The 27,621-nt window shown below is 45.0% G+C and overlaps 2 protein-coding genes across 9 annotated transcripts in view; one reads left to right on the top strand and one right to left on the bottom strand.

The window, feature by feature from the left end:
* Nucleotides 1-749: 749 nt before the first annotated feature.
* Slc17a4 (solute carrier family 17 member 4) lies at nt 750-19,875 on the top strand. The gene is made up of 12 exons (XM_028880510.2): nt 750-820; nt 9,234-9,360; nt 11,550-11,749; nt 12,594-12,827; nt 12,911-12,998; nt 13,421-13,507; nt 14,486-14,604; nt 14,703-14,864; nt 15,893-16,025; nt 16,101-16,248; nt 17,419-17,509; nt 19,025-19,875. The coding sequence occupies exons 2-12, from the start codon at nt 9,270-9,272 to the stop codon at nt 19,157-19,159; spliced, it is 1,488 nt and encodes a 495-aa protein (XP_028736343.1). The 5' UTR covers nt 750-820; nt 9,234-9,269; the 3' UTR covers nt 19,160-19,875.
* Slc17a1 (solute carrier family 17 member 1) overlaps nt 15,768-27,621 on the bottom strand; it is a 40,255-nt gene continuing 28,401 nt past the window's right edge. For 4 of the 8 annotated variants that reach the window (XM_037205883.1, XM_037205880.1, XM_037205886.1 and 1 more), the window contains 2 exons: nt 26,765-26,901; nt 21,219-23,554 (listed from right to left, as the gene is read on the bottom strand). In XM_037205883.1, the coding sequence (XP_037061778.1) occupies nt 26,767-26,901 (135 nt within the window). In that variant the 3' untranslated portion in view covers nt 21,219-23,554; nt 26,765-26,766. Of the gene's footprint in view, nt 16,316-17,755; nt 18,241-21,217; nt 23,555-23,676; nt 23,958-26,764; nt 26,902-27,621 lie in introns of those variants that run through there. The other 4 variants (XM_037205881.1, XM_037205882.1, XM_037205885.1 and 1 more) reach the window with 4 other exon arrangements.

Here is a 27,621-nt window from a genome sequence, read left to right on the forward strand (position 1 = left end):
TGACGCAGTAGCCATCACTGTAGGGCCGAGGGCCGTGCCTGAGGCCTGTACCAGGGCAGAAGGTGTCACTGGCTTGTTGTACCCCCTGCTGCTGGAAGCTGGGGAGCCAAAGCCACCGGACGGATCCCAGAGCAGTAAGCCTCTAGCCTGGGAATGTGGTGAGCGGTCAGTGCTGGCTTTGATGGAGGCAGCAGACCCATAGCTGCGATCTGTATAAAATCAGTTCTATTAAACGTGGGTATGGTAGAAACTGGCCACACCGGAGACAAGATGTCACCCCATCCTTTGAAGACTACAATACCTCTGAGACCATAGAAGGTGACAATGGCATTAGTGACCTGGACTGAGGGTTGACATGATGGCTTGGCAGGGAAATATACGCCGCTGCCTTGACAACTTGAATTCCACCCTTGGGATCAGCATGGTGGAAGGAAAGAACCCACGCTTGAAAGTTGCCCTTTGACCTCAGCAAGTGCACATTTACCCACACAGACGTCACCACATAAATAAATAAACACATAAACATAAATTGAAAAATGACACAGGCCGAGTATCAGGATCCTCAGAGAATCAAGGAAGACATATATGTGACCTCAGATGAACTCAAAGTATGAGGAAGATTCAATGAACTTGATCAGCTTATCAATTAAATAATAAAACAAAGTTAAAAATTAAACGGTTGAGCCAATAAAATCCTCCAGCTGGTAAGATAAGGGCTAAAGGTTCTGAGTAATCATTTACTCCTGGGGGCTAGACAGCCGCAGAAAGCTGAGAAACCAATAGTGACCGGAACCAGAACCACGCACTCCACCCTCCTCAGGTTCGCTCTCGGCTTCTTGCTCTGGTTTTGCTGGTGTGGGAGCGGGCCCTTTCCTGTTGAGACTGTGGGTGGTGTGGGGAGCAGGCCCTTTCCTGTTGAGACTGTGGGTGGCCAGCAAGACTGTGTTTCTCTTGGGAGATGGTTCTGAAATGAGAGACAGGTGCTGCCTTTTCCTAAAACAAATGAGGTCCCTGGGAACGCTGGAAGAAGAGGGAAGCAGGGAGATAGAAGATGGGGGGTGGGGAGGAAAGTGGGGGACAAGAGAGGGGAGAGAGAATACTGTCTGACGCACCTAGAAGTAAATGGTGATCGTAAGCTCGGGGTTTACGTTTCTAAGGGTTACTGATGCTAGAAAGTTGAGCACAGCACTCATGCGTTTAACTTGCTTTTGTGAGATCCACCAATTTGAAGAACAGCATTAACCAACAGATGGGGGCAATCCAGGCTGGTATCTTCAAGAGGACTTTTAACCAACACAGAGGAAACACAGGGAATTTACGTGGCGAAGTGGGGGGACAAAACAAACAAACCCTCCCATGGTTCATGCAGTGGTGCAGAGTAAAGAGCCTAGGTGAGGAGACTTGGGAGCTGTGGAGAGAGCGATGCCGTGTTTCTCACAAGGAGAAACCAGAGTGGAGACCTGTTAACCTCGCCAGGCGCTGCAAACGGGCACTTGGGAGGGGTGGGAAGCAGGTTAACACCAATGGCTCAGAAAGAAACCATCTTGGTAAGAAAACGTGTTACAGTCAGTGGACCCAGTTGCTTTCCTGGCTCTTTTTAACTTACCTGCCCTAAGAAGCAATAGATAAGACTGAGAAATTCCAAATTTATAGCTCTGCCCTAGCCTTCTGTCCCCAGAGACTCGGGCCTGCTTGGCCTTCTTCCTTTCTGTGTGCACTGGGAAGGAAACCCTTGCTGTCTTTTGGGAAAACGGCACCCCACCCCCATCTCCACACCTCCATGGGACATGACTGGCTCTTCCCTCAAGCCACCCACCTAGAGCCTCCAGTGGCAACTGCTCTGCCTCCTCAGCTCCACAGCCATCTCTTCAGCATGTCCCACTGGCTGGTTTCCAAACACAACCTGAATGTGGGTTTTTTCACGGAAGGCAGCTCAGCCCGCCCACCATCGCCTCTGCACACAGGGTGAGAACAGCTGCCGCCCAGGTCTGCTGTGCCGTCTTCCTGCATGCATCACACACCGGCTAGAGTAATTCCCGTGCCTTGCCAGACCTGTGGGACCCGGCCTGCTGTGTCCCGTGCCTTGCCAGACCTGTGGGACCCTGCCTGCTGTGTCCCGTGCCTTGCCAGACCTGTGGGACCCGGCCTGCTGTGTCCCGTGCCTTGCCAGACCTGTGGGACCCGGCCTGCTGTGTCCCGTCCCTTGCCAGACCTGTGGGACCCTGCCTGCTGTGTCCCGTCCCTTGCCAGACCTGTGGGACCCTGCCTGCTGTGTCCCGTGCCTTGCCAGACCCGTGGGACCCTGCCTGCTGTGTCCCGTGCCTTGCCAGACCCGTGGGACCGTGCCTGCTGTGTCCCGTCCCTTGCCAGACCTGTGGGACCCTGCCTGCTGTGGCCCCGCCCACTGCTTTCCTCTTAGCTCCCACCTTGAATCTCCTTTCTCACCCTGTGCCCGCTCCGTCAGACTGCCTTCTGCCTTCAAAAGCAAGCCAAACCTCCTTTTTCCTTTTGCTGCCACGCTCATGGGCAGCTGGACTTCCCTCTCGGCTCAGGGAGAGCCACTGGGTACCAGCAGACTAGGTGGTTAGACTAGGCAAAGCTGGTGCCCTACTCGGCAGTCTTAGCCTCTTAGTCGGTATCACCCCGACTCTCCCGTCCTTTCCAGCTAGGCCATTCTTGGTTTGTTTTTTGTTTTTGTTTTTGTTTGTTTCCTGTCATATTGCGCACCCTCTCACTCACCAGGGCACGTGTCCTGGGTGTTGTTCACGGTCCTGTCTCTCTGCCTCCATCAGCCTTGACCCACCCTCATCCTTCAACTGGCAAACTCCACTTGTCTCACAAACTCCAGAAAGTCCATTTTCAGGCATCCATGCTGGCTAAGTAGACATAGAAAGCAGTTAGTGAGAGTCAAGACCTTCAGTCACGCTGGAGAAAGCCACGGAGGCAGAGCATTCCATTTGCTCCACGAATGTTTACTGAATCAATGACGGAGCCAGCGGTCAGTGAGCTCTGAGGCGTTGCCTCGCAGGGAGGTCTGTAAAGAGGAAACCGCTGCCCTGAATCCTGTCCGCCAGTGGTGGAAGCTTCTGTTCAACCAGGTCCCCCTAAGGTGTGAACAAGACTCCGCACCTCAGTTTAGTTTTTCCAGCAGAATTCCCAGGCCTGGCCCGTTTGATTCTGCCATGCAGTGTTGGTTTGGGTTTAGTTGTTTATGTCTGAATTCTCATGCAGGCTGACAGGCTCACCCGTAGACCGCCAATGGTGGAAGTCGGGATCTTGTCTGTGACGGTTCACTTTTAGCTGTAGTAGTGACATGTGTGGACAGTAGGTAACATTTCCAATGGCACTGAAATACAGGGTCACACCAAACCCTGCACATGCTGCACATCTTCTTGAATATGAACAGATTTCATGTTCCCTAGAAAGCAGGTCAAGAATGGCTTGGCCTCACCAGAGGCTTCGTCCACCCTTACTTTTCCTTTACCCAGGCTTGGCCTTTCGTCGTCGTCTGTGTTCAGCCTCAGGTAGGAAGAAGGCATTTTTAGACTCCTTATAATCCCAGTCTCATAGGTAATAGACCTAACAAAGCAGAGAGCACCAAGTTCCAAACTTTATCTGAAGTGAAACTTCCCAGTTCCAGGCTGGACCCCGGATCGAAGGGGCTGTTGGGGTAGCCTCGTGTTTCCTTTCTTGGTCAGCCCCTCCCCTCTGTTCTCCTCCTAGCTGAAGCTTCTCATCCTTCCAGGGCTGGGCACAGAGGCTGAGAGGAGGCAGGCAGTGTCTTTCTGACTGCATCTTTAGGACACCTCCCTGGGGACTTCCGTGACCCGTCTCCTGTCAGGGGTCACTCGTGACTTTCGGCTCCTTCTCCAGCTGTTTTACCTCGTTTAGTCCACTTCTGCTGTGGTCACAGAACACCTTCTACGCAGTGCTCTTGGAAAGTGTTGTTGGGGGGTTTTAGCTCTTTTTGGGGGGCCTGCCACCCACCTCCCAGATAAATTACACACAGAGGCTTATACTTAATCATAGATGCCTAGCCTCAGCTTGGCTTAGTTTCTAGCCAGCTTCCCTTAACTTATCCCATCTACCTTTTGCTTCTGAGCTTTTCCCTTTCTATTCCTAAATACATTTCTTGGTTTCTTACTCTGTGGCTGGCTGTGTAGCTGGGTGGCTGGTCCCTGGAGTCCTCCTCCTTCTCTGGCTGCTAGATCTTAGAGCTCTCTTCCCAGTTTTCTTCTTCTGTATATTCTCTCTGCCTGCCAGCCCCGCCTATCCTCTCTCCTGCCTTGTTATTGGCTGTTCACTTCTTCATTAGACCACCAGGTGTTTTAGACAGACATGGTAACACACCCTCACAGAGTTAAACAAATGCAACATAAACACAAGTAACACACCTTAAAATAATATTCTACTGCAGGAAAGACTTTAGGAAGTTGTGACTTTGACTTCTCTCCAGTCATGCACATCTGGTTGAAATGGAATGTGTGGGTCTGTGTCCCAGTGTGTTCGCACCTGCTACCGTGAAGGCATCACAGGATTTCCGTGTGGGGTGGGAGCTTTCTCCTCTACACAACACACACTCAGTTACAGCACATGCCCTCTGAATTCAAAGGCATCTGAACTCACCAGTTCCCTTCTCTCTGCCTTTCTGCCTCTGCCCCTCCTCCCACAAACTCTACTGGGCACATATGTAGCCCTATAAATGCCTCCTAGCAGGTAGCCCTATGAGTTGGCCCTGTCTCTCTTCCTCTCATAAAATCTGGATGGATAAGACATTCCTTTTGCTTGTCCATCTCAGCTGGCTTGTGCCTCTGCATTCGGTTCAGCAGCATCTTTCTTCTGAGACCTCTGAGGTGGTCTCTTCCAAGTTCAGGTAGGGGTCAGCATGTAGTATTTTCTGCTCACTATGTGTTCAGATGGGAGGCAAGAGTCCCATTACATACAGAGAGGCACACAGACACACGCACACACATATACACAAGAAGATGTCATCAGAATGAACAATTTCCACACCCTACAGGTTGTAATCAGAGTTTTGCTGTGGTGAATATTTGTTGTTGTTGCTTTAAATTTTATTCATTTATGTTTATGGCGTGTGTGTGTGTGTGTGTGTGTGTGTGTGTGTGTGTGTGTGTGTAACCTGTGTGCGGTACCTAAGGAGGCTAGAAGAGGGCCTTGGCGGTCAGACACCTGCTGGATTACCAGGTGGTTGTGAGCCTCCTTGAACTCAGGTCCCCTTCTGAGAGAGCGGCAAGGGCTTTTAACCATTGGGCTGTCACTCCAGACCCTTAAAAATTATTTTTAACCACACCAATATTTCACATTGATTAGACTTCAGAGATGAAATGAAATTCCTGTGCGGACATTTTTACCTGTCTTGCTCCCCTTACAGAGATGACAAGCCCTAGTAGACTAATGGATGTTAATTTTTCTTTCATAACTTTTAGCTCACTTATGTGCACATAAAATATGTAAAGTGTATCCTCATGTGAGTTTGTCTTATTTAATTTTTAGTTTTCTACAACTTCCTTTTTACCTAACAACGTCATTTGTTTTCTCATTTTTTTTTTTTTTTTTTTTTTTTTTTTTTTTTTTTTTTTTTTTTTTTTTTTTTTGGTTTTTTGAGACTGGGTTTCTCTGTGTAGCTTTGTGCCTTTCCTGGGACTCACTTGGTAGCCGAGGCTGGCCTCGAACTCACAGAGATCCACCTGGCTCTGCCTCCTGAGTGCTGGGATTAAAGGTGTGCACCACCACCGCCCTACTTGTTTTCTCATTTTTTAAATTAGTTCTTAGGGAATTTTGTGCAATGAGTGTTCAGCACATCCAGCCCTCCTCCAGCTCCTCTCAGATCCATTCCGCACCTCCCTACATCCCGTGTTGTTCCCTTTCTCCCTTCCCCAGCAGCCATCAATGGCCAGCAGCTTCTCAGCTATTGTTAAGAAATGGCAGGCGAGAGGCCTTGGCAGGTTTGAGCTGAGGAGACACAGTTCTGTTGGGACAGCAGCCCAGCGGGGCACAGCACGGTGGAAAGTTACTCACCCCACACAGGCATGGCATCCACGTGGGAAGTTTTATTAAAGGGGGAGAGGAGAGGGAATAGAGAGAAAGAGGGAGGGAGAAAGGGAAAGAGAAAGAAAGAAGGAGAGAAAGGGAAGCAGAGGTGCACGCTGTCTTGTGAAGAAAGAGAGGGAGAGGAGGAGGAGAGGGAGGGTTTTTCTCTTAAAGGGGGCTTTACGTAAGATGACGTAGGATGACGTCAGGACGCTGGGCGGGTCCTAACAGCTATGGGTGGGACTTTGTGCACGCTTCCCCTCTCCTTGGGGATTTAGTCCGGCAGAGCTTGCACAGGTCCTGGGCATGTTGTCATGTGCCACTTCTGCTGTGTCTGGAAAGCATCGCATTGTTTTCTTGTTGTCATCTACCCCTCTGGCTCTTAAAATCTTTCTATGTCCTTTTTTCGCAATAATCCCTGAGTCCTCCGGGGGTGGGAGGGTGGGGGCATGATTTTATATGTATGTATGTATGTATGTATATATATATATATATATATATATATATATATATATATATATATATATATATATATATAGTGTGTGTGTGTGTGTGTGTTCCATTCAGGGCTGAACATTCGGCAGTCTCTTATTTCCCACACCTTGACCAACTGTACATCTCTGTCTTGCTGCAAACAGAGGCTTCTTTGATTAGGGCTATAAGATGTATTAATTTATTGGTATATTAAACCTTTACGAGTCGGTTTAATAATATACCCATTCAACAGAATAATAGCAGCCTGGCATGTGACCTGTCCACAAGTTCTTCTTGGCTGGTTAATGGTGCTGGGCATGAATATCTCCTTGTGGAGTGCCTTAAACACCAGCAGGAAGTGGTTGGCTGTAGCCATGATGTCTGTTCCACTGTTGTTCTAATGGGCATGTGTGGTGACTTGAATAAGAAGACCCCATCGTCTCAGGCCGTTGGCTTCTCGATCCCCAGTTGGTGGCACTGTTGGGGAGTGTGGCTTGGTTATGCAATCCTGACAAAGGACAGTGAGGGAGTGAAAAACTGACAGACACACATACAGAAAAGCTAGGGTCAGGTAGGATGTGTGCACACTGGTGGAGCTGCACCCGCTTCTCCTGCAACCCAGAACTTTAGTGTGTTTATTATGTACAGCTCAAGGAGAAGTTAGCTGGTCTTGGTGGGAGGTCTCTGTAGGAGAGCAGTCTGCGGCTGTAAGCACCCAGGAGGAGGAAGCTGCAGTTGCTAGTTTTTGCATGCACTTATCAATTGTCTATAAACACTGGTACTTGGACTAGAAGAAGGAGGCTTGGTCAATTTCAAGCCTCACCCACACGGAGAAAGGCTTTGTCATCTCCCACGGCTCTGAGCCCTTGGTTCTTGTATGGCTATACCCATATCAATAATACATATTCATTCAGGACTTCATTCATTCGGGGCTTCCTCTGCTCCCTACAGGGTAGGTTCAGAAGGTGTAACCTTGCTAGCGAAGTATGTTACTGGGGGCAAAACCATGTTCCATTCCCAGTGTGTACTCTCTGCCTGGTGCTTGCAGTTCAAGACCTGAGCCCTTAGCTTCCTGCCCCTGCGGACATGCATTCAGTCCACTATTGTGGATTCTAATCCTCTGGAATTGTACGTTCAGATAAACACTTTTCACTATAAGTTGCTGTGGTCATGGTGTTTGAGTAATTAAGGCAGCATGTCTTGCCTGGCCAGTAGTGACTGCAGCTTGAAGAGTTTGCCGCTGGGTAAGGCGGATGATCATTTTTCTCCTCTGGTAGTGTGCACAGAACCTTCCAGCACTCCAAAATCAAAACCAGGCCCTCCCTTTGCAAGAGCTGAACTGCTAACCTGTCTCTCTGGCCCCTCCTTAATCACTTTAAGCATGCTTACATAATGTGGTTATAAGGCTAGTATATTTGAGGTACTTTCTATCTACCTTCTGTGTGTTAAGTCTGAGGACTTGGCTTAGAAAGGCTTCTTCTCCGGATGTTTATCATTTTGAACCTCAAGCTCATATTAAGTGGAACTTTACCTGTAGTAATTTGTTGTGATCTGTGTATACCAAAAGAACCTAGCTACAATCCTTGATTTTTGCATTAGGGGCTTAGTTCTCAGACAATATAGTGTGAATTCAAAACCCCAGTGTAGCTAGAGTTTTCCTGCCTTGCCCACAGTCAGGACAAATCTTTGTCACCCGCCAGTCCCACAGCCGCTCAGACCCAACCAAGTAAACACAGAGACTTATATTGCTTACAAACTGTATGGCTGTGGCAGGCTTCTTACTAACTGTTCTTATATCTTAAATTAACCCATTTCTATAAATCTATACCTTGCCACATGGCTCGTGGCTTACCAGCATCTTCACATGCTGCTTATCCTGGTGGCGGCTGGCAGTGACTCCTTCTGCCTTCCTGTTCTTTCTTTTCTCCTCTCTGTTAGTCGCACCTATACTTCCTGCCTAGCCACTGGCCAATCAGTATTTTATTTATTGACCAATCAGAGCAACACATTTGCCATGCAGAACATCCCACAGCAACCCAGTTCTCCAGGAAATTTCAGAGTCCCTGTTTTAAACTAGAGGCTGGGGAAAGTGCAGAGATTCCTCAAGTTTGGGGCCTCTGGGGCTTCTGGCTGTGTGTTAGGATCTTCCTCACTTCCTCATCATCTCCTTCCTGCCATGGGCCTGGCTTCATCCTTCATAGTCACTGGGCCGCACTCCTGCACCACCAATGGACCCTGCCTCTGCACCCCACCCCTACATCACCGTGGTGCATAACCCTTAAGTTTTCACTGAATCCATGGAGGCAGCTCGTTCTAGCTTTGGCACAATGTGCCTCAAAGGACAACTGTTTGTCATATTTTACAAGTCTAAGTGTTTTTAAGGAACAGTTTCCACCACCCCAGAAAATTTAATCTGTTGGAATCTTCCAGATAAGATTTTAAATAAATGGTTAAATTTTCATGTCCAGGTGTTACAAATACTGGTTTAAGAACAGGGAATACACAGACGTAAAAACAGTCTTATGATTGATCTAAACAATCCAGGCTAGATTCTTCCATTTCAAAGATATAGCTAGTAAAACTTGGGGAACTATATCTTTTCCAAGGCCTCACATTTGGTTATTAACAGAGCTAAGGATGGGGACCACACTATATAAGATACAAGATGCTTTCCTGTCTGTGTTTGCTCTTACATGCTCTTATTTCAGTAAGTAGATGCTGGACCTTAGGAGGAGAGAGACAAAATGTCTACTGGAGCAGACACCAAGGCGAGAGTGGGAGCCATTCCCAATGACAGCGATTTAAACATGGCCCAAGAACAATCCTTCAAGAAAGGTAAAATCGCACACAGACCTCTGGTTATGTGAAAAATAGGACCGATGTCACCCCAACTTCCTTTTTCTTGATAGGTAGCATTTTTTTCATTACTGCCAATGGTCAACAGAGCTAGATAGTGATAAGGCACTTTTACTCCTAATTATTTCATTTCTCATAGGTAATCTTGAAGGCATACACAGCAGATAAGAATCATGTGGCATTATCTAGAAGTGAAAACACAAACTCAAAATAACAACAACAACAAAAAACCCACCAAAAACCAAAAAACCAAAAAACAAAACAAAACACCCATAAAAACCAACAGACTAACAAACTCCAATCACCTCAGAGCAGATTTGAAATAGGAAACTGAGTTTGGTCTTTGGCCAAGGGCTGGGATCTATTTAAATCATTTCAGATCACTGTCAAGTTGGAAAACTTACAACTTTTCCCCCACAAAGCTAACAAGGACAGAATGATAGACATGTACATGGACAGCAAATTCAACTCAATTACATACGCTAAATAAAATCCTAGTTAAAGTAACAAAACAAGTTGTTCTGTCATTAGAAACAGCCTGTGAATAAGAAGAGACTATTTCAGGAATGCAAGGAGATTCAAGTGTTAGCGACCACCATCATAGTGCATTGTGTGAATGCTTCAGTTCTCCTCATGACACCTACAGATTCTTTTACAACCCTGGAGAAGCACAGGAGCCATGGAGACTTTCAAAAGTTGCTACTAGTAGAGCAACTTGAATGGAGATCCAAGTGAATGATTCCAAAATTAAAAGATATTTGATAAAACCCAAGAATATTAAAATGGGAGTGGGATATTTAGTGTGGTTGAAGTGCATGTCACACTCACTCACAAACAACAACATAAAGGAGTATTTCCAATAAATTCTGATCTAGCAGGAGTGCTCCCCGCACCATGCTGACGGACAAAATGAAAAGATGATATCAATGCTGTAAACAGTAAAGAGAATTGTTTCCTCCCTGATGTGTAATGTGTATGTATTATCTGTCCGTCTGTCTGTCATCTATCCAATCAAAGCCCAAGGAGCAAAAGAAACATGAAAATGACATGCACTGGGCGTGGTCACACCTGTAATCCTAGCACTGGGGGGGGGGGGCTGACAGAGTAGGATCTTGAGTTCGAGGCCAGCCTGGTATGTATAATGAAACCCTGTCTCAACAAACAGATAAATAAAGACCATGATAGTAAAATTAATTCAGTTATAGAAGCAACACAAAGTACTTCATAAAACCTACAAGGGCTTAACTGATGATTACAGTTTCTTCTTGGGGCGGAGAAAAACTTGAGTATATGGGTGAAGCATGGAGAAGACAACCTGGCCACCCTTCTTATTGGAATATGACATGTCAAAACAATGACCCAAATTCCACTGTAACTTCCAGAGAGAGGCTTTTCAGGGTTAAATGGTCCTAGACTTAGGGCAAGGTGATTTTAATTTATATTTCATCAATCCTGTCAATCCTGAACTTAGCAAGTTTGTCTCCACATGCCAGGGTGTAGGGCCGGCTACCTCAGCTTCATCCACTGCCTGGTTGAAGCCTGGAAGCTGTAAACTCAGCCTGACCACAGTGACCACATGTTACCTTTGCCTCCCAGTTGTGGTCAAATTAACGTGTTTGGAACAGAGGCAAGCTTTTTGCAAGCCTAGTATGAAGATGAAGATGATGTCTTCAACCTAGCACCAGCCTGCCACTCACACTTCTCCTTCAAAGCCCTGAACAAGTGAAAGAGCCTACCGCTAGTTACAGGTGACACTGATCTCCGCGACTTAATCAGGGAACCGGGAGTCATTTTCAACCCCCCTGTACGCACGCACGCGCGCGCGCGCACACACACACACACACACACCCCAGACGCTACACAAAGCAATTTCAACTTCCTGGCAGTTCTTGCTCTAAACCTGTTCCTGCCCTTGATGGCTCATCCCAGAGCCCTGAAAAGCCCATCTCTGAGGCTGACTCCCCAAACGTTCTTCAAGGCTCTGCTTCCAAGGGAACTAGCTCTCCATCTCAGGAGAACGGAGCCTCTCATAGAACAGTGTCTGGACCCCCCACCCCCACCCCGTACTTCCGAGAACCAGCAGACACCAGTCTTCTACCTCCTCCAGACCTAGAAAGCGTAGGAACAAAGCAGGCTGACTGAATGACCTTTGTCTCTTTTTCCTCTAGGCTTCTGCTCACTGAGGCACGGTCTAGCCTTCATCTTGCACCTCTGTAATTTTTCAATTTATACCCAACAAATGAACTTGAGCATTGCCATAACAGCTATGGTGAACACCACAGTAGCATCCAGCCAGCTCAATGCTTCCACCGCAAGGCCCCCTACTGACTCCCAAGACTTCGGGAATGAAACACTCCAGGCATCTAAGGTAGCGATGTGTTTTGTGAAAATCTGAACGGTTTCTTTCAGGGCTACCTTATGAGCAAATGAGATTCCCCTGGCACGAGAACATAATGCATATCTGAGGAGATTTTCATCCCTCTCTATTTAGTATCTGTAAGTAAAAGCACGCCTAAGTCAGAATAAAACATGGTTAATCATCCAGTAAAAGTAAATTCTTCTTCTGTAAGGATGAAACCAGGTTCATAGATTATGTCTACTTTCTCTTCCACATAATACTCAATAACTCAGCTATGATGTTTCATTCTTTATGAGCTTTCCCTTCTGTCCAAATCTATTAAATATATAGTATATATGTATCTATCCATAATATATGAAATATAGTATTTCATATAGATCCTATATGAATATTATATATATTTGCCTTTCTGAGACAGGGACTTTCTATGTCTGTCTTCAAACTCATTATCCTCCTGCTTCAGCCTCCTAAGTTGTTGGATTCCAGGCATGTACCAGCATGAACTCGCTTATTTTAATTGGTCAGTTAATCATGTCAGGGTGATAGGAAAGAGTATGATGTGTATATACTTAGGTTTTTGTTTTTTTCTTTATAAAACTGGTGAACGGGAAGAATTGAAGAGAGGTTAAAATGAACTGCAAAGTGCTTCTTGTGTCTCAAGTCTTACAGTGAGCAGTCAACAGCTGAGCAAGGTGTGAGGTACAGCTGTAATCGCAGGATTTTGGAGGTGGGAATGAAGGACTAAGAGATCAAGGTCAGCCTGGGCTGGCAAGAACCTGTCTCAAGAACAAAATGAAAGGAAAGGAAACATGCCACCTGTGTAGCCAACAATGAGGCCCTCCTTGTCGCCTAGGCCCCTGTGTATGACTGGACTCCTGAGATCCAGGGAATCCTCCTCAGCTCCCTGAGCTATGGATCATTCTTAGCTCCGATCCCCACTGGTTATGTGGCTGGAGTGTTTGGAGCCAAGTATGTGGTTGGAGCAGGCTTGCTAATTTCTTCCATCCTGACCCTCTTCACTCCCCTGGCGGCTGATGCTGGAGTAGCCTTGCTCATTGTCCTTCGGGTCATCCAAGGCATGGCTCAGGTATCGAGATCTTTACCGAGTATAACTGGCATGTATCTATGTTCTCAAATGATCTATCTCTAAGAATGGAAAATTTCCCCCAGGTTATGGTATTGACAGGTCAGTACTCAATATGGGTCAAATGGGCTCCCCCATTGGAAAGGAGTCAACTCACCACCATCGCTGGATCAGGTAACTGGTATCTTAATCTCATTTTATGTGCACTGTCTAAAAGTACTCAGCAATGGACTAAGAGAATGACAGCCTGGTATCCTGGCTACTCTATCTTCATAATCCTTGCTTTTAAGAACTAGACTTTTTTGATCAGGTATGTTAACAATGCACCAAACATTTTTGGATTTTGTATACATTCATTTCTTTTACCTTGATAGGAACCTTATAAATCAGCTAAAAGTAAGTACGCAGTGTAGAGAATCCAAGACACAAATAGACTGTCTGAGATCATACAGTCCATGAGTGAAGGAGCAGGGTTTGTATTTGGTAGTCTGGATCAAAGTCCATACCCTCAGTCACTGTCACTCAACTCTGTAGGAAGCATACTGATTCCCAAGGCCAGCTCTCATCCTCATAATGTCCTCGTATCTTTTGCTCAGGGTCAATGCTTGGGACCTTCCTTGTCCTCATTGCTGGTGGGCTTCTTTGCCAGAACCTTGGATGGCCTTATATCTTCTACATCTTTGGTGAGTTTGTTCTTTTTTAAAATCTCAAAATGTTTCTCTATAACACAGAATGCTGGGCATCTGCAATGAAAGTATCTCTGGTTATCCAAATTCTAACACATAGCATTTATATAAAGTTGGCAATATTCAAATTTAGTCATGGTGTAAATCTTGCTAATTTACAAAAGAGCATCTAAATTGTAGTATTCTGGGGGCCAGTGAGATGGCTTAGCAGTTGGAAGTATTTGCTGCTCTTGTAGAGGACCCAGGTTCAGTTCAAAGCACCCACAAGATAGCCCATATGCATCTGTAACTCCAGTTCCAGGGGATCCCATGCCCTCTTCTGACCTCCACAGGTGCACATACGCATATGCAGACAAAACACTCGTACATATTAGATAAATTTTCTTTGATGATGGTTAATTTCATTCTGCATGTAGAAGTGATCTAGGTAATCAATTGCACATACAACAAGAAAGATAAAAGAAGGTTCAGTGAAGAAGAGAACTTTGCGGTACAACCTACAGAAGTGCTGACTGGTGCTCAGTTGTGAGGGAGAAGCGCACCAAGAGCTTGTGTGTATCTTTAGTGAAACAGTGTGTGTCGGGGGGTGTTTCAAAGCCTCTGTGAACTCAGTGGTTTGCAGCAGCTGCCATTCTTCCTGAAGTCCCATGGAACAGCTGGTGACCTCTATTCCCTGTTTCTCTCGCCTGCCTTGGATCATGGAGTCACGGGAGCTCATTCCTCCATAGAGGACAGAGAAGAAAGGCAGTGTCTCTTACTGCCTCAGCTGGCAGCTGCCGAAGGGCATAGGCGAAAGCAAGTTGCATGAACAAGACCAAAACCAAATGGTGGGGAAGAACCCTCCTTGATCGCGCCATTCAAGGGTGCAATGTCGGGGATGGGGTGAGGCGTGGGCACTAGTTATTCTGTCAGCCTTAGGAGTCATCCAACTGAAAGAAAATGCCAATGCAGTGCTGACTGCGTCTTCTATCGTAGGTGGAATTGGCTGTGCCTGTTGCCTGATCTGGTTTCCTCTCGTATATGATGACCCACAGAATCACCCCTTTATCAGCACCGGTGAGAAGAGATACATTGTGTGTTCCCTGGCTGAGGAGGTACACTGAGGCATTTCCCTGTCATTTTCCCTATCTCTGGACCGTCTCAGAGCCCCTATCTTGCCATGGAGGGGATAATCACATGTGTTTTCTTTTAGGATTGCTCACCAGGATGGTCTCTTCCCATTAAAGCCATGGTCAAATCTCTCCCACTTTGGGCCATTGTGGTATCTTATTTCTGTGAATACTGGCTGCTGTCCACAGTAATGGCATACACACCCACATATATCAGCTCTGTACTTCAAGCAAACCTCAGAGATGTGAGTACAAAGAAAGTGTACCCAGGCATTGTGTTTCTCTGTATGACCTCACTCATGGCCACAGGATGAGGGATTAGATCAGGAACCCCCACAGGAAATGCAACCCGTTAACTTGGATTCACATTGACCTCAGTGTGGCCCACTGCTTACCTGAGCAGAGATATGGTTCCAAATCAGGTCATGGTGTCATTCTTTTAAAAGTGTTTCGCAAAAATTTTATACTTAATGAAGTCAGCATTTATAAACAAGATGCTTTATTGGCAGCATAAAATTTTGTAAAAGATTAGTAAATTCTATTGCAAATAAGATGTTGTTAGACTTCTTTTCCCTTCTCTCCTCCCTCCCCCTCCCTCCCTCCCTCCTTCTTTCTCCTTCCTTCCCTCCTTCCTTCCTTCCTTTCTCTCTCTCTCTCTCTCTCTCTCTCTCTCTCTCTCTCTCTTTCTTTCTCTCCCCTGAGATAGGGTTTTACTAAGTAGACTAGGCTGATCTGCAATTTGCTATATAGCCAAGGCTGGCCTCAGAATCCAGGTCTTCTGACCTCTCTCTCCCCCACTGTGGGATTACAGGTATGTGTCACCAAACCCAGCTCAAAATCTTTAAAATAGCTATTTATACGTGATATGTATATATGAAGAAAGCCTTTGTCCTTTGCTTTTATTGAAAATGGTTGAAGTCAGGTATGGTGGTGCACACCTTTAATCCCAGCACTTGGGAGGCAGGGGCTGTAAGATATGTGTGAGTTTGAGCCAGCCTGCTCTACATAGTGAATCCTGAGTCAACTAGGACTACACAGTGAGAATTTCTGTCAAAAAAGAAATTAAGAAGATTGAGTTATGTGCATATTTCCCCTCCAGAATTAAAGTTAAATTGAAACTAAATTAAAGTTAAATAGTAACAAAGAAGTTGATTGACACAGAAAGTGATGTATGTTTAATGCAAAGTCACAGACATGGACCATCCATCAGGATCAGTCAGGGCCATGACAAGGATGCTGAGGATGCTCATACTTACCCATCTCCAATCTCCAGAGTGGAATCCTGTCGGCCCTGCCGTTCATGGCTGGCTGTGTCTGCATCATCCTTGGGGGGCTGTTGGCAGATTTTCTCCTCTCCAGGAAAGTCCTCCGACTGGTAACTATCCGGAAGCTTTTCACTGCCATAGGTAAGGGCCAAGCTGACTACTAGGTGGTTGTGGGAGCTTGGGAGCCTCTTTCTTATGTCTTCTGTTCTGCTGCAGGGGTCCTTGTCTCATCCGGGATCCTCGTGCCCCTGCCTTGGGTCAGATCCAGCCGCAGCACCACAATGGCCTTCTTGGTTTTATCTTCTGTCTTCTGCAGCCTCTGTGATTCAGGGGCCCTCATTAACTTCTTAGATATTGCTCCACGGTAGGGACCCCTCTGCCTCATCCTCATAGAAGCTCAGTTCAGGTCCAGGAACCTACCTACCCTTGCTCTGATGCAAAGGTAAAAGAGAGTGTGTACATCAGGTCACAGAGGATAGTAACATCAATGCTACATCTCTGCAATTTCTGGAAGGGACCCTGGGCTAGTTGGCCATTGTGAATGCAGCCTTTCCTAGCTGAAACAAGAGCAGTCTGTGGCCGTGCAGACACCTGACCTGTCAGTCTCTGCTGAAGAATGCAGCAAGTCCGTTGGGTTGGTTACTGAACGGTCTCAAGAGATCCCAAAATGGAGGCCTAAGTAAGGCTTAAATAAGGAGAAAGAGGGTTGGGAGGAATGGTTCAGCTGGTAAATGCTTGCCAGGCAAACATGTGGACTTCAGTTTTATCCCCAGAACCCACATTGTAAGAAAAAAAAACAGAACAAAACAAAATCAAATAAGCCAAGTACAGTGGTGTGCACTTGCAATCCCAGTGCCCGGGAGCTGGCGAAAGGCAGAGAGCCCTGTGGCTTCTTGCAGTGGGCCGGGCCTAATGAGCAATTCCCAAGCTAGTAAGAGACACTAATTCCAAAAGAAACATGGTCAACACCTCAAGGATGTACACAAGATTGTCATCTGGCCTCCACATGCAGTGCACATACATGCATGCATACTGTCACACATGTAAACACATATACATCCAGAAAAACAAAGGGAAAAGACATAGAACCCAAGGAAAAAATCCTTATCTTTGGTGCCAGTCATGCCAGAGAGAACTGAGACCAGACATAAAACTCCCAGGGTTTAACTCAAGCAACAGGATATGCTTCACCTTTACGCGATGGGCCACTGAGACATGTGGGAGACAGGCTGGTCTCAGAGAGTAACCCTCTCATCACATGAAGGTCTTTGATGCAGAAGGAGGAGACTTTTGTATCCCTAAATAGGGCTGCAAGATTGGGCTCAATAGTAAGAACCAAGAAGTTGACATGTTAGCATAGACTATCCCTGAAAGGGTGAGCCTGTAGCCTAGGAGTATAAGGAGCATTAGTTAGTGTATTTTGTTCAGGTTTAGTATCCACCACCCAAGCATCCCCAGAGATATGCATGGAGATATAGCAGCGCAATGCAACCAGGATGAGCGCTTTGCTTACATGCGACTGCCCCCTTCCCAGGTACGCTGGCTTTCTCAAAGGGCTGCTGCAGGTCTTCTCTCATATAGCAGGAGGCATAGCTCCTACTGTGGCTGGATTTTTCCTCAGTCAGGTAAGGTTAAATATCATAAGGAATAGTAATAAGGGAAGCTGAATGGCGGCAGCTAGCAGAAGTCAGTCTAAGATACTGTTAATTCCTCAGTGAGGAAGAACTCAGAACTCTTGAGTCTGGAGCCCTTAACATACCTTCATTCCCAACTCAACTTACGTAGGGAAATTCCATATTCCGTGGCTGTGGTATATGTGAGAATGCTCAGTGCAGTGGGTTATGGTTTGTGAATTCTTTCCAGATGAGCTTCTCATGTTAAAATCCCACATTTCTAGTAATATTCATGGCATTTCTCCTACAGTCCAGTATGATCATCCATCGTGCTTTATCTTAAATTGAGCACTCTCAGAATTTCTAAGAGGTTTTCAGTGTTAACATCTTGAATGCTCTGGGCAAACCAGGATGAGGTGGTTTTCTGCCTAGGAAGCTAAAAAGTCTTTGGAAATTGGTGAGCAAGATGTTTAATGAATGGCAGAGTGAGAAGCTCCTGTACCTCACATCTATGCTCCTGAGCTCTCTCTGCCATTCATTCATCTTGCTCATCACTCGGACCAGAAGCACCCAGGACCACCAGCGCTGCTGGGATGCTGGATTTTCACTCTGAAGCCTTCCGTCCTGGAGAGGCACTATGATGTCATTAAAATAAGCAAGACAGTGCAGTGCATGCTGGTAATTCCAGCATGTGGGAGGCCAGCTTGGTCTATACTGTCAGATCCCGTCTCACAAACAAATCCCTAAAAGAAGAAAAAAGTAAGAGTAAGCAAGTGATTAAACCTGATGACTTGAACATTGCCTAAGAATTATATAGATATAAATTTCACATGGAAAAGGATGTCTGGGAGATTTATGAAAATCTCATTTCTAACTTTCCCATGACCTTGTATCAGTAACTCAGAAAAAGACAGGAGATTCACAAAGAAAGGATTTTTGTTTTAATAAAATCAAGTCCTCTCTTGCCTTCGAAGCTTCTATCCCTTTCTAGTCTCTGAAAACATTGTTAGGGATTAGTTAAAAGGAAAATCCTCACATAAACCTTGTTCCTCTTGCCAGTTGATTGATTAATTCATTAATTCATTAAAAAACTATTAAATATTAGTGTGTACTATGCCAATTGTTTTAGCAAAACAAACCCACAAAAGCGCCCCCTCCCCCCCCCCCCCCCCCCCCCGCCTCATGAAATGTATATTGAAAAAAACTGACAGAAAACTGTAGACATATTGGTGGTAAGTACAGAGAGAAGAAGAGAATGGGAAACATGACCAATTTATCAGTGTGGTCAAAGAAGCAATCTTTGAAAAGGTGACATTGAGCAAGTCAGGAAAGAGTGCCTGATGGGACACGCTTTCCAGCACAGGGGACAGGGGGTGTGATGGTCCAATGTCAGACATGTTGCAGTATATTCCAGGAGCAAGATGGGAGTCTTGGAGACGGGGCTGAGTTAGGAGAAGGAGCATCAAGGCATAGAACCTTGTACAAGAAGTAAGCCACTGTTACTAACAAGGAGTTTCCTGCCTCCAGGATCCAGAGTTTGGCTGGAGAAATGTCTTCTTGCTTGCAGCTGCTATTGATGTAGTAGGCCTTCTCTTCTACCTCATCTTTGGCCAAGCAGAGGTACAGGACTGGGCTAAGGAACAGACATTCACCCATTTCTGAGAAAAGGGAACGATGTGTGAGATCCTGACACTTCCCTTCAAAGATCTGCTTTTGTGCCTGCTTGACCACTAAAGCCATCCAACTGGAAGGGGCTTCGTTTCCAGGATCATCTCAGAGATCCTGGCTATGTAACACTAAGGGTATTTTTTTCCACACAACTGGAGGTTTCACAAGGAAAGGAAAGGATTGGTTGTTTATAACTGTATGCTCCTGGAAGCACAGGTGTGTCCAACTGTCTATGAATCCTCTATACTTTCCCCTGTTGCCATGGTAAAAGCATCAGGGGCTGGAGGACAATTTGCCATCAAAGCTAAAGAGGAAGCCAGAAGTACAGGAGTGATGAGTTGGAACCATAGGAGTGTGGTACCATGAACTCTTTAAACTGTCAGCAAAAGAGACCTGACAACCCGGAAAAGAGGATGTCTACAGGCTGATGTCCTGGGGCAGGAGGCCAAAGTGGACAGTTGCTCATATGTTAAGTGAGGGGGTTAAAGAGCCATTGTGAGCCATTGGTGTGTGTAGGGTGTCTAACTGAAAACAGTCAGGATCAAGAACAATGGAGAGTGAGTCTGTCATGCAAAAAGGAATGAACTTTCTTCAACTAATACAAGAGGGGTAATGGAATTCAACCATTCTGGACAACTTTATGTCTGTGGATCTTGGCTTTGGATCAAAACCACTTTTACAATATAAACCCCACCCAGGCACTCTCTGGAGTCAACTCTTCCACAGCTGCCTTCTTTCTAACCCCTCTGACCTGGGTCCCTCATCTGGATGTGGATCTGTGCACATCCCTTCTGTCTTAGTCTTAGTAAGTAGACCTTGTCTCGTGTGTCTCTCGTCTCCTCATGTATTGCTTTGCGGCATCTGTCTCATCATGACTGCCCTGTGCCTGCTTCTCTGACTCTTGTGGTTTCAGCCACTGTTCAATGGGTCTCATTCAATGTAAAATGGCTTCTAAAATGTTGGTAAGACCCATGCTTGCTTCAGCTCATTTCAAATGTCTAGAGAGTGTGTATGGTGCCTCTTTGCATTAAAAATCTACATGGGGGCTGGAGAGGTGGCTCAGTGGTTAAGAGCACTGACTGCTCTTCCAGACGACCGAGATTCAATTCCCAGCACCTACATGGCAGCTCACAACTGTTTGTAACTCCAAGATCTGACACCCTCACATAGATGTACAGGCAGGCAAAATGCCAAAGCACATATAATAAAAATAAATTATTTTAAAAAAGAATCATATATATATACATATATATACATGTATGTATATATATATATATATATATATGTATATATATATATAAAAATAAAGAATCCACATGGGTGACACAGGAACTACAAAAGAACATAAACACTCAAACACTAAATGAATGTTAATGAATACATTAGTGTGTATGAAGACATGGCGAACATCGTAGTCACGCATAGCTCAAAATAGCTCACTATCACAGGAAGATAGATGGCTTTATTAAAAGTATCACAACTGAGCGTGCAGTGACAGCTATGGAATATGGAATAAGGAGGCTCACATCTTATTAGATAAGTAAGTGGCATGCACTAATTTAAGGGTGAGTGGTGGCCGCCATTACAGAGCATCAGTTGAGCTGGTATCTGAAGGTCACCTGGCATAGAGGCCAATGGAATGAATGTTGTAGAAAGACTCTGTGGGAAGATACGCAGCATATGCAAAGGCTTGGTGACAAGAGAGAAATGTCAGGAGTGAATAAGAGCAGAATTGGCTGGGAGGTGATTAAAGAAGAAAAATCAGGAATGAGTAAGAGCAAACTGAGCTGTGAGGAGGTTATAGAAGTATCTAAGTCAAGAATACACAGGGCATTGGGGACCTGGTGAAGAGTATTGGTCTTTATGTTAAAATCAGTGGTTAAAAAAAGCTGGGTGGTGGTGGCTTATGTCTTTAATCCCAGCACTAAGGAGGCAGGGCCAGACAGATCTCTGTGAGTTCGAGGCCAGCCTGGTCTACAGAGCAAGATCCAGGATAGGCACCAAAACTACATAGAGAAACCCTGTCACAAAACAAAACAAAACAAAACAAAACAAAATCAGTGGTAGTATTTTAATGGAAAAGGACATAATCAGGGTTCTGATTTTCAATAGTCACACTGCATCAAAGAATTGGTGAGGAGGTCCCATTGCAGTCCAGGAGAGTAGTGGTCCATGGTATGGATGGAGAGAGTAGTGAGAGATAAGCAAGTAGATAGCCTGGCCACACTCATACTCTATGAGAGGATGGATGATGTCCACAGCAACAGTTGCATTTTGGTTTGCTGTTAGATCAATGGGGATGCTTCTAACAATGATAGCAGCATACACAATGAAGACCACAAACAGGAAAATGGACACAAAGGTCTGGATAGCACATGTGACATTTGGAGTCCAGTTATGTATTTGGTAACAATTTAAACATAGGTCATAATTAAAATTTTCAGTATGGATAAGGTTGTGTGGGTGGACAGCATGACATAAAAAGAGAAAGCCTATGACTAATTTTTCAAGTGTTTAATGGTCAGCTAGAGGATAATTAGACAGAGAAGGGAGGGAGGAGGAAAGGACAGAGAGAGGAAGGGAGGAAGGAAGGAAGAAAAGTTTAGAAGGCAAACCAAGAAAATAGTGTTAAGATGGAGAAGTGGAAAGAATGAATTATGAAAAGGAGTGATCCACTTGCAGAGATCTGGCTGATGAGGAGAAACAGAGTGAGAAGAAAGGCACCCAGTCCTGAGACATTGGGGGGCAAAAGAGTGGGAGGGAGGAAGGTGAGAGGATATGGATCAAAGAAAGTGTGGAGCAAGCTTGTTGAAGAGCCCCGAGGCAGAGCTCGTTGAGAAATCAAAGTGGCATAAGCAAAAGCATCAAGTATGAATGGAAAGTTCCTGGGAGAGGGATGAGGAAGGGCTGTTGTGCCTAAAGCCCAGCTAGGAAGATGACAAGAATGGAATGAAGGTGGCCTTGCCTTTTCACTGACAGTCCAAGGTCATGCCTATATTTGCTAGTGAGAAACCCAAGGAGGGCTTCGTTCTTAGTATCTTTCCTCCTACTTCGAAGTACAGAGGGTGCATACGTGACTTGTGGGTAAGACAAAGGCTACAGTGTTCTTATTAGAAGAGCAACATGGCAGAGATGTTCCCTGCTGGCCAGGCAAGGTCTTTGCCTTCCTTACAACCCCTGGAATGCCTACACATTCTTCCTCTTCTGGTCCATTTATGGCAATTTCCACTACCTAACCTGAATATAAACCCAGAAAGTTCAGAAACCAGGACATGTATTATTTGACACATCTTCAGCAAAGTGTGGGATTCCATTTACAGTAAGTACCAATAAATGTTTGATAAGTCACTTATTGGAGCAGCTCTGAGCTGGTATAGAAGACCAGTTGGGGGACAGAAAGAATAGGAAAGTGTCCTAGTTTCTGCCCTGTTGTTGAGACAAATACCATGACCAAAGCAACTTACAGGAGGAAAGGATTTATTTGACTTACACATCTAGGTCATGGTCCATCATTGAGGGAAGTCAGGGTGGGGACTCAAGCAGGGACGTGAAGCAGAAGCCATGGAGGAATGCCACTTGCCAGCTCACCCACGGGCTCATACTTTGCTACCTTCCTTATACAGCCCAGGACTAGGTGCTTTAGGGTGATGCTGCCCACCACAGGCTGGACCATCTTGCACCAGCTAACAATCAATCAATCCCATACACATGCCCAAAGGCCAATTTCATCTGACTAATACGTTGATTGAGACTCCCTTCTCAGGTGACTCTAGGCTATGTCAAGTTGACAGTTAAAGCTAATGGAGACAGGAGAAAAGGAACCAATTTTGCCCCAAATTTATGCGCCTTGCTTTCAGAGCCCATGGGCTCCTTTTCTTGTGGTGTTACAGTGGCAGAAACCTGGATGTGACACCACTACTCTCTTTGGCAATCCTTGAACTGACCCAGGTCTCATTAAGGCACAGAGTCAGCTATCCAAAATCTTCATTAATCCATCTTTTTTCCCTCCCTTGACTCTTTTAGTTTTTGTTTCCTTTTTCTTTTTTGAAATTCACTTGTTTTGATTTTATGCATACAAGGGTTTTGCCTGTATGTATTATGCCTGTGCACTGTAAGTGTGCAGTGGCTATGGAGGCCAGAAGAGGGCATTGGATCCCTTGAAACTGGAGTTACTGGTGGTTGTTAGCTGCTATGTGGGTGCTGGGAATCGAACCCTGGTCCTCTGGGAGAAGAGTCAGTCTTCTTAACTGCTGAGCTATCTTGCCAGTCCCTAGTTTTTGTTTGTTCATCATTCATCTTTAGCTGTTGCAGAGAAAAAGTTTGATTTCTCCCTGGGCCCATCAAAGAGGAAACTGATTTCTTCTATATTTTCTTTCAAAATTGGCCATCCTGAAAGAATAAAAATCATTGAAGATTTTTTCAAATGGTTTGTATATTTGCAACAAAGAAGAATGAATGTTGAAAACGGAAACAAAATGAACAAAAACAAATCCAAACTAAAAGGCCTTTCCTGAGGTTGTAATGTTTCATCTTATGTTTGTTTATTGGATCATAGAGGAAGACAGATAAATAAAGCCACCTTTAAACTCAGATGTGGAACTTGCCACATACAATCCACAGTGCAAAAAGAAGCGCACACAGACTTTAGTGGCTGAGCCTGGCCCCTCAGGATCCTCATGCTACCCCTTCCTGGTGTTGGTGGCTCCCGGGGGTTGGCAGTCTCGTGCAAGTTCCTCTTCCTTTCAATAAGGACTCTGACCTTGTGCTTCGAAGGTGCTCACTTTTCTATTAACTTTTGTAGACAAAGGAAAACAAAACACACAGAGACGTCACTCGAGAGTCCTTGCACCTGGAGACTGTGCCAACACCCCAAAGAAATTAGTGTAGGCTAGGACATTTTCCCCAAGTTGTATTTTGTCCAGTGACAGGTTATCCATGCCATCCTCACATGTCTCCACTATGGACATAATAATAAACAGGACTGCCAGGGGCCAACCTGCCTCCTTCCTCTGCCCTGCCATGGGAAATCTATGTGAAAATATCTGAGTAACTGCAGCATTGTGCTAGGTCCAGTCTCAGGGCATGAGATCCTCAGTGCTATATGTTGAGACTGTATCCTGAGAATAAAACAAGCAAATAAAAAGCCACGGTGTCCATAGAGCTGGCCCTCCGGTGGTTTGGTATCGCTGCTCTCGAAACAGCATGGTGCATTTATAGTGCTAATCGGTACATTCTCTGTGTCTCCAAATTTCAGCTTTTAATAAACTAATTTGTTATTAAGAAAATGAAAATAAAACGTTTCTTGGTGATTCTGCACCAGGCACACACTCCAACTTCCATGGTCCTGCACTCCAGCGTCATCTGCCTGTTCTAAGAACCATTCCAGATGCTGGAGGTATTGGAATACCTCTCAACGGCGCTGTCACTGCCTTGAGTCACAGATTTCTTCTCAGTAGTTTACTTCTGTTCTCCTAATGTGGGGTAGCCTATCTGTGATAAAATGGTTCTCAGAAATTCATGGTGGGTCCTTGAATAATAGGCCAAATTGCAATGTTACAATGGTGCCTTCAGTATGGTCGGGGAACACATAGCAGATATACCCCCAAAATGAAGCCCTGGGAGAGCTGAGGTTGAGAAAGGCTTTACAACAATATAAAAAAGCCTGTTTTGCCCGAAGAACAATATAAATATGTCTATCCTTAATTCTGGTCATAGTGGCACACACACATAATTCAAGCCCTCAGAAATGGAGGTGGAAAAATCATGAGTTTCAGGTCAGCTTGGGCTACATAGAAAATTCAAACCTAGTCTAAGCTATATTTATTGAGGTCCTGAATACACACATACACACACACACACACACACACACACACACACACACACACACCTCAAGTCAAGCCAAACCAACAAAGAAAAACACCAAATAAGAGATGTTTTCTCTTGACCTTGCATTCATTTATACTATAGGTTCTAAGCAGAGCAATTAGAGAAGAAAAAAAATGAAGGTTATTCAGACTGGAAACAGAAGTAAAATCACCTATATTTGTAGCTAACAAAATCATTTATGTGGAGATCAGGCAGTACCCACTAGAAGGTGGTAGGATGAGTTTCGTGAAACTGTAGGGCATTACAAAGTTAACTGCATGTCTATTGTATTTAATACAAAAATTAAGCCGAGAAAACCATTCCACTTAAAGTAGAATTTAAAAACCAGGCACAGTGATGTACATCTGTAATGTCAGTGTCTGAGAGGTGGGGGCAGAAGTTCTGGGATAGTCTGTCTGGGCTCCATAGCGAGTTCCAGGCCCACCTAACATCACCACATGCTGGTACCAGCTCTTACACAGGGGTAACACACTTGGTAACACACTCAGGACCAAAGCAGATATTATAAAAGTACATTAACATCAACAACACAAAGGACCAATGAGCAGTGGTTCAGCTGTACCACCGGCTTACAAGCAATTGTATCCTGCTCCAAATCAAACAGCCAGGGGCAACGAGAAAATCCTCTTTGACTCCACATTTCTCTCTTTTCCTCTTCAGGAGGAATATCTGTCTATTCTGACTGTTTCTATTTCCTCCCACCATATTTTCTTTCTTTCTTCCTTTTTTCCCTCTACAGACAGAACAGACAACAGAAAACTGTGGAAAGCAATTACTTGACTCAATGGCTTGCAAGCACAAAGACCTGAGTTTGAGACCCCAAATCCATGTAAAAAGAAGGGACACACACATACTTGTAACTTGAGCACTGGGGAAGCAGAGACAGGAGGATCACTGGGCCTGATTGGCCAGCCAGGAGACTCAAGTGTTGTGCTGCCCACCAATAAGAGACTGTCTCAAAAGAGGTAGGCAGCATGAAGATGACATCTGAAGCTATCTTTGGCACACACACACACACACACACACACACACACACACACACACACACGAGTGCACATGAGCCCAGACACACATATGCACTCTCTTTCCTCATGCCTCAAAACAGAGTGGGCTCACAGCCTCTTGTCTCTCCTAACAGCTGTTGACCTTCATCACAACAGGGGGTCTTAATTCAGTGGGGCTTAGCAACAGGGCTATTTCACTCCTGCCAATTCTAATCCAGGAGTCTTTTCTTTTCCCGTCTATTCACCATCCACAGTTTATATGGAAAGCAAACCGCCAGCTTCTCTTTGAGCACACCTTCACTGGCCCCCTGTCTTCATCATTCATCTGAAAGGTGTTTTTGCCAGGATCATCTCTATGACAGCTGTGCCTAACCCAGTGGTAAGTTTTAGTTCCGGTGTAATTTTAGTCCTGGACAGCGCTTTCCAGAGATATTACTTCCTTCTCCCCAACACTCCACTTTTCTAACCCTCATTCCACATCTCTTTTGCATTTTTTTTAGCTGTTCATTTGTGAGAAGCTCAATTTCCCAAATTTGCTACAGCAGCTCTGATGCTGTACTGCTGGGCGGTGTGGTATCAGTGATATTGTTTCAGGTGTGGCCTGCTCCTGCTCCCCCAGCCCACATCTGCATCTCAGTGATTCATCATCAGCTGCTCTCTTGCCTGCATCTTGAGCTTCCAAACTTTCCTCAATCTGATAATGTCTCACCTTCACAGTCGTGTGTTTTCTGTTTCTTTAGCCCAGTCCTGAATTTCTCCCTTGGCAAATAGAAGGTAGAAAGTCAGGCATGCCACATTAATGCCTGCCATCAAGAAGAAGATTATATGCCAAGCATTTTCTGGATCCTGAGGGATTAAAATACAAAGTAAGTGTGAGTGACTGATCTTGATTTTGTGTCTTATAACATTTAAAATGTAGTATTAAAGCAGTATGTAGACTCAACACAGGTCACTTAAGCATTCAAAACACTAGTAAGAAAGTCATCATTTCACTCTACACAAGTAATTGCTTTTATATATAGAAATTTCTGTTTTCACCAGCTATTAATATGACAGTTTCTTTTTCTTTGTGTGTGTGTGTGTGTGTGTGTGTGTGTGTGTGTGAATTCTTTCTTTTTTCTTTTCCTTTTTCTTTGTTTTGTTTTTGTTTCTCTGTGTAGCCCTGACTGTCCTGAAACTCACTCTGTTGACCAGGCTGGCCTTGAACTCAGAGATCCACCTATCTCTGCCTTCCAAGTACTGGGATTAAAGGGGTACCCTACTACCACCAGGCAATATATCAGTTTCTTAGAAATAATGCATCATTTTTCTCAAGATTTATTATTTTAAAACTTCCTGTCTCTTTCAAGATACTTATCCAGACAATAGTGTGTTATACCAGATAAGCATGTATGGATATGTGTGGGACTCTAGCTCCCACTTTTTCAAGGGTTCTTAGGTGGAGAAGAGAGGACTCAAGAAATGATAGATAAAGAGACCTAGCCAATGAGAAGAAAGACAGAAACACAGGATAGCTTCGGGAGGGCCTGGATCAATACCCAACGGCCTCATTCTGTACTGAAAAGG

The sequence above is a fragment of the Peromyscus leucopus genome, chromosome 5, assembly GCF_004664715.2.
Source record: "Peromyscus leucopus breed LL Stock chromosome 5, UCI_PerLeu_2.1, whole genome shotgun sequence".
NCBI lineage: Eukaryota > Metazoa > Chordata > Mammalia > Rodentia > Cricetidae > Peromyscus > Peromyscus leucopus.

Excerpts from the sequence above, each read along its gene's own strand:
- Slc17a4 (XM_028880510.2), top strand. The coding sequence starts at position 9,270 with ATGTCTACTGGAGCAGACACCAAGGCGAGAGTGGGAGCCATTCCCAAT. Across the intron at positions 12,828-12,910 it reads TCATCCAAGGCATGGCTCAG|GTTATGGTATTGACAGGTCA; the intron begins GTATCGAGATCT and ends AATTTCCCCCAG. Across the intron at positions 16,026-16,100 it reads GAAGCTTTTCACTGCCATAG|GGGTCCTTGTCTCATCCGGG; the intron begins GTAAGGGCCAAG and ends GTTCTGCTGCAG.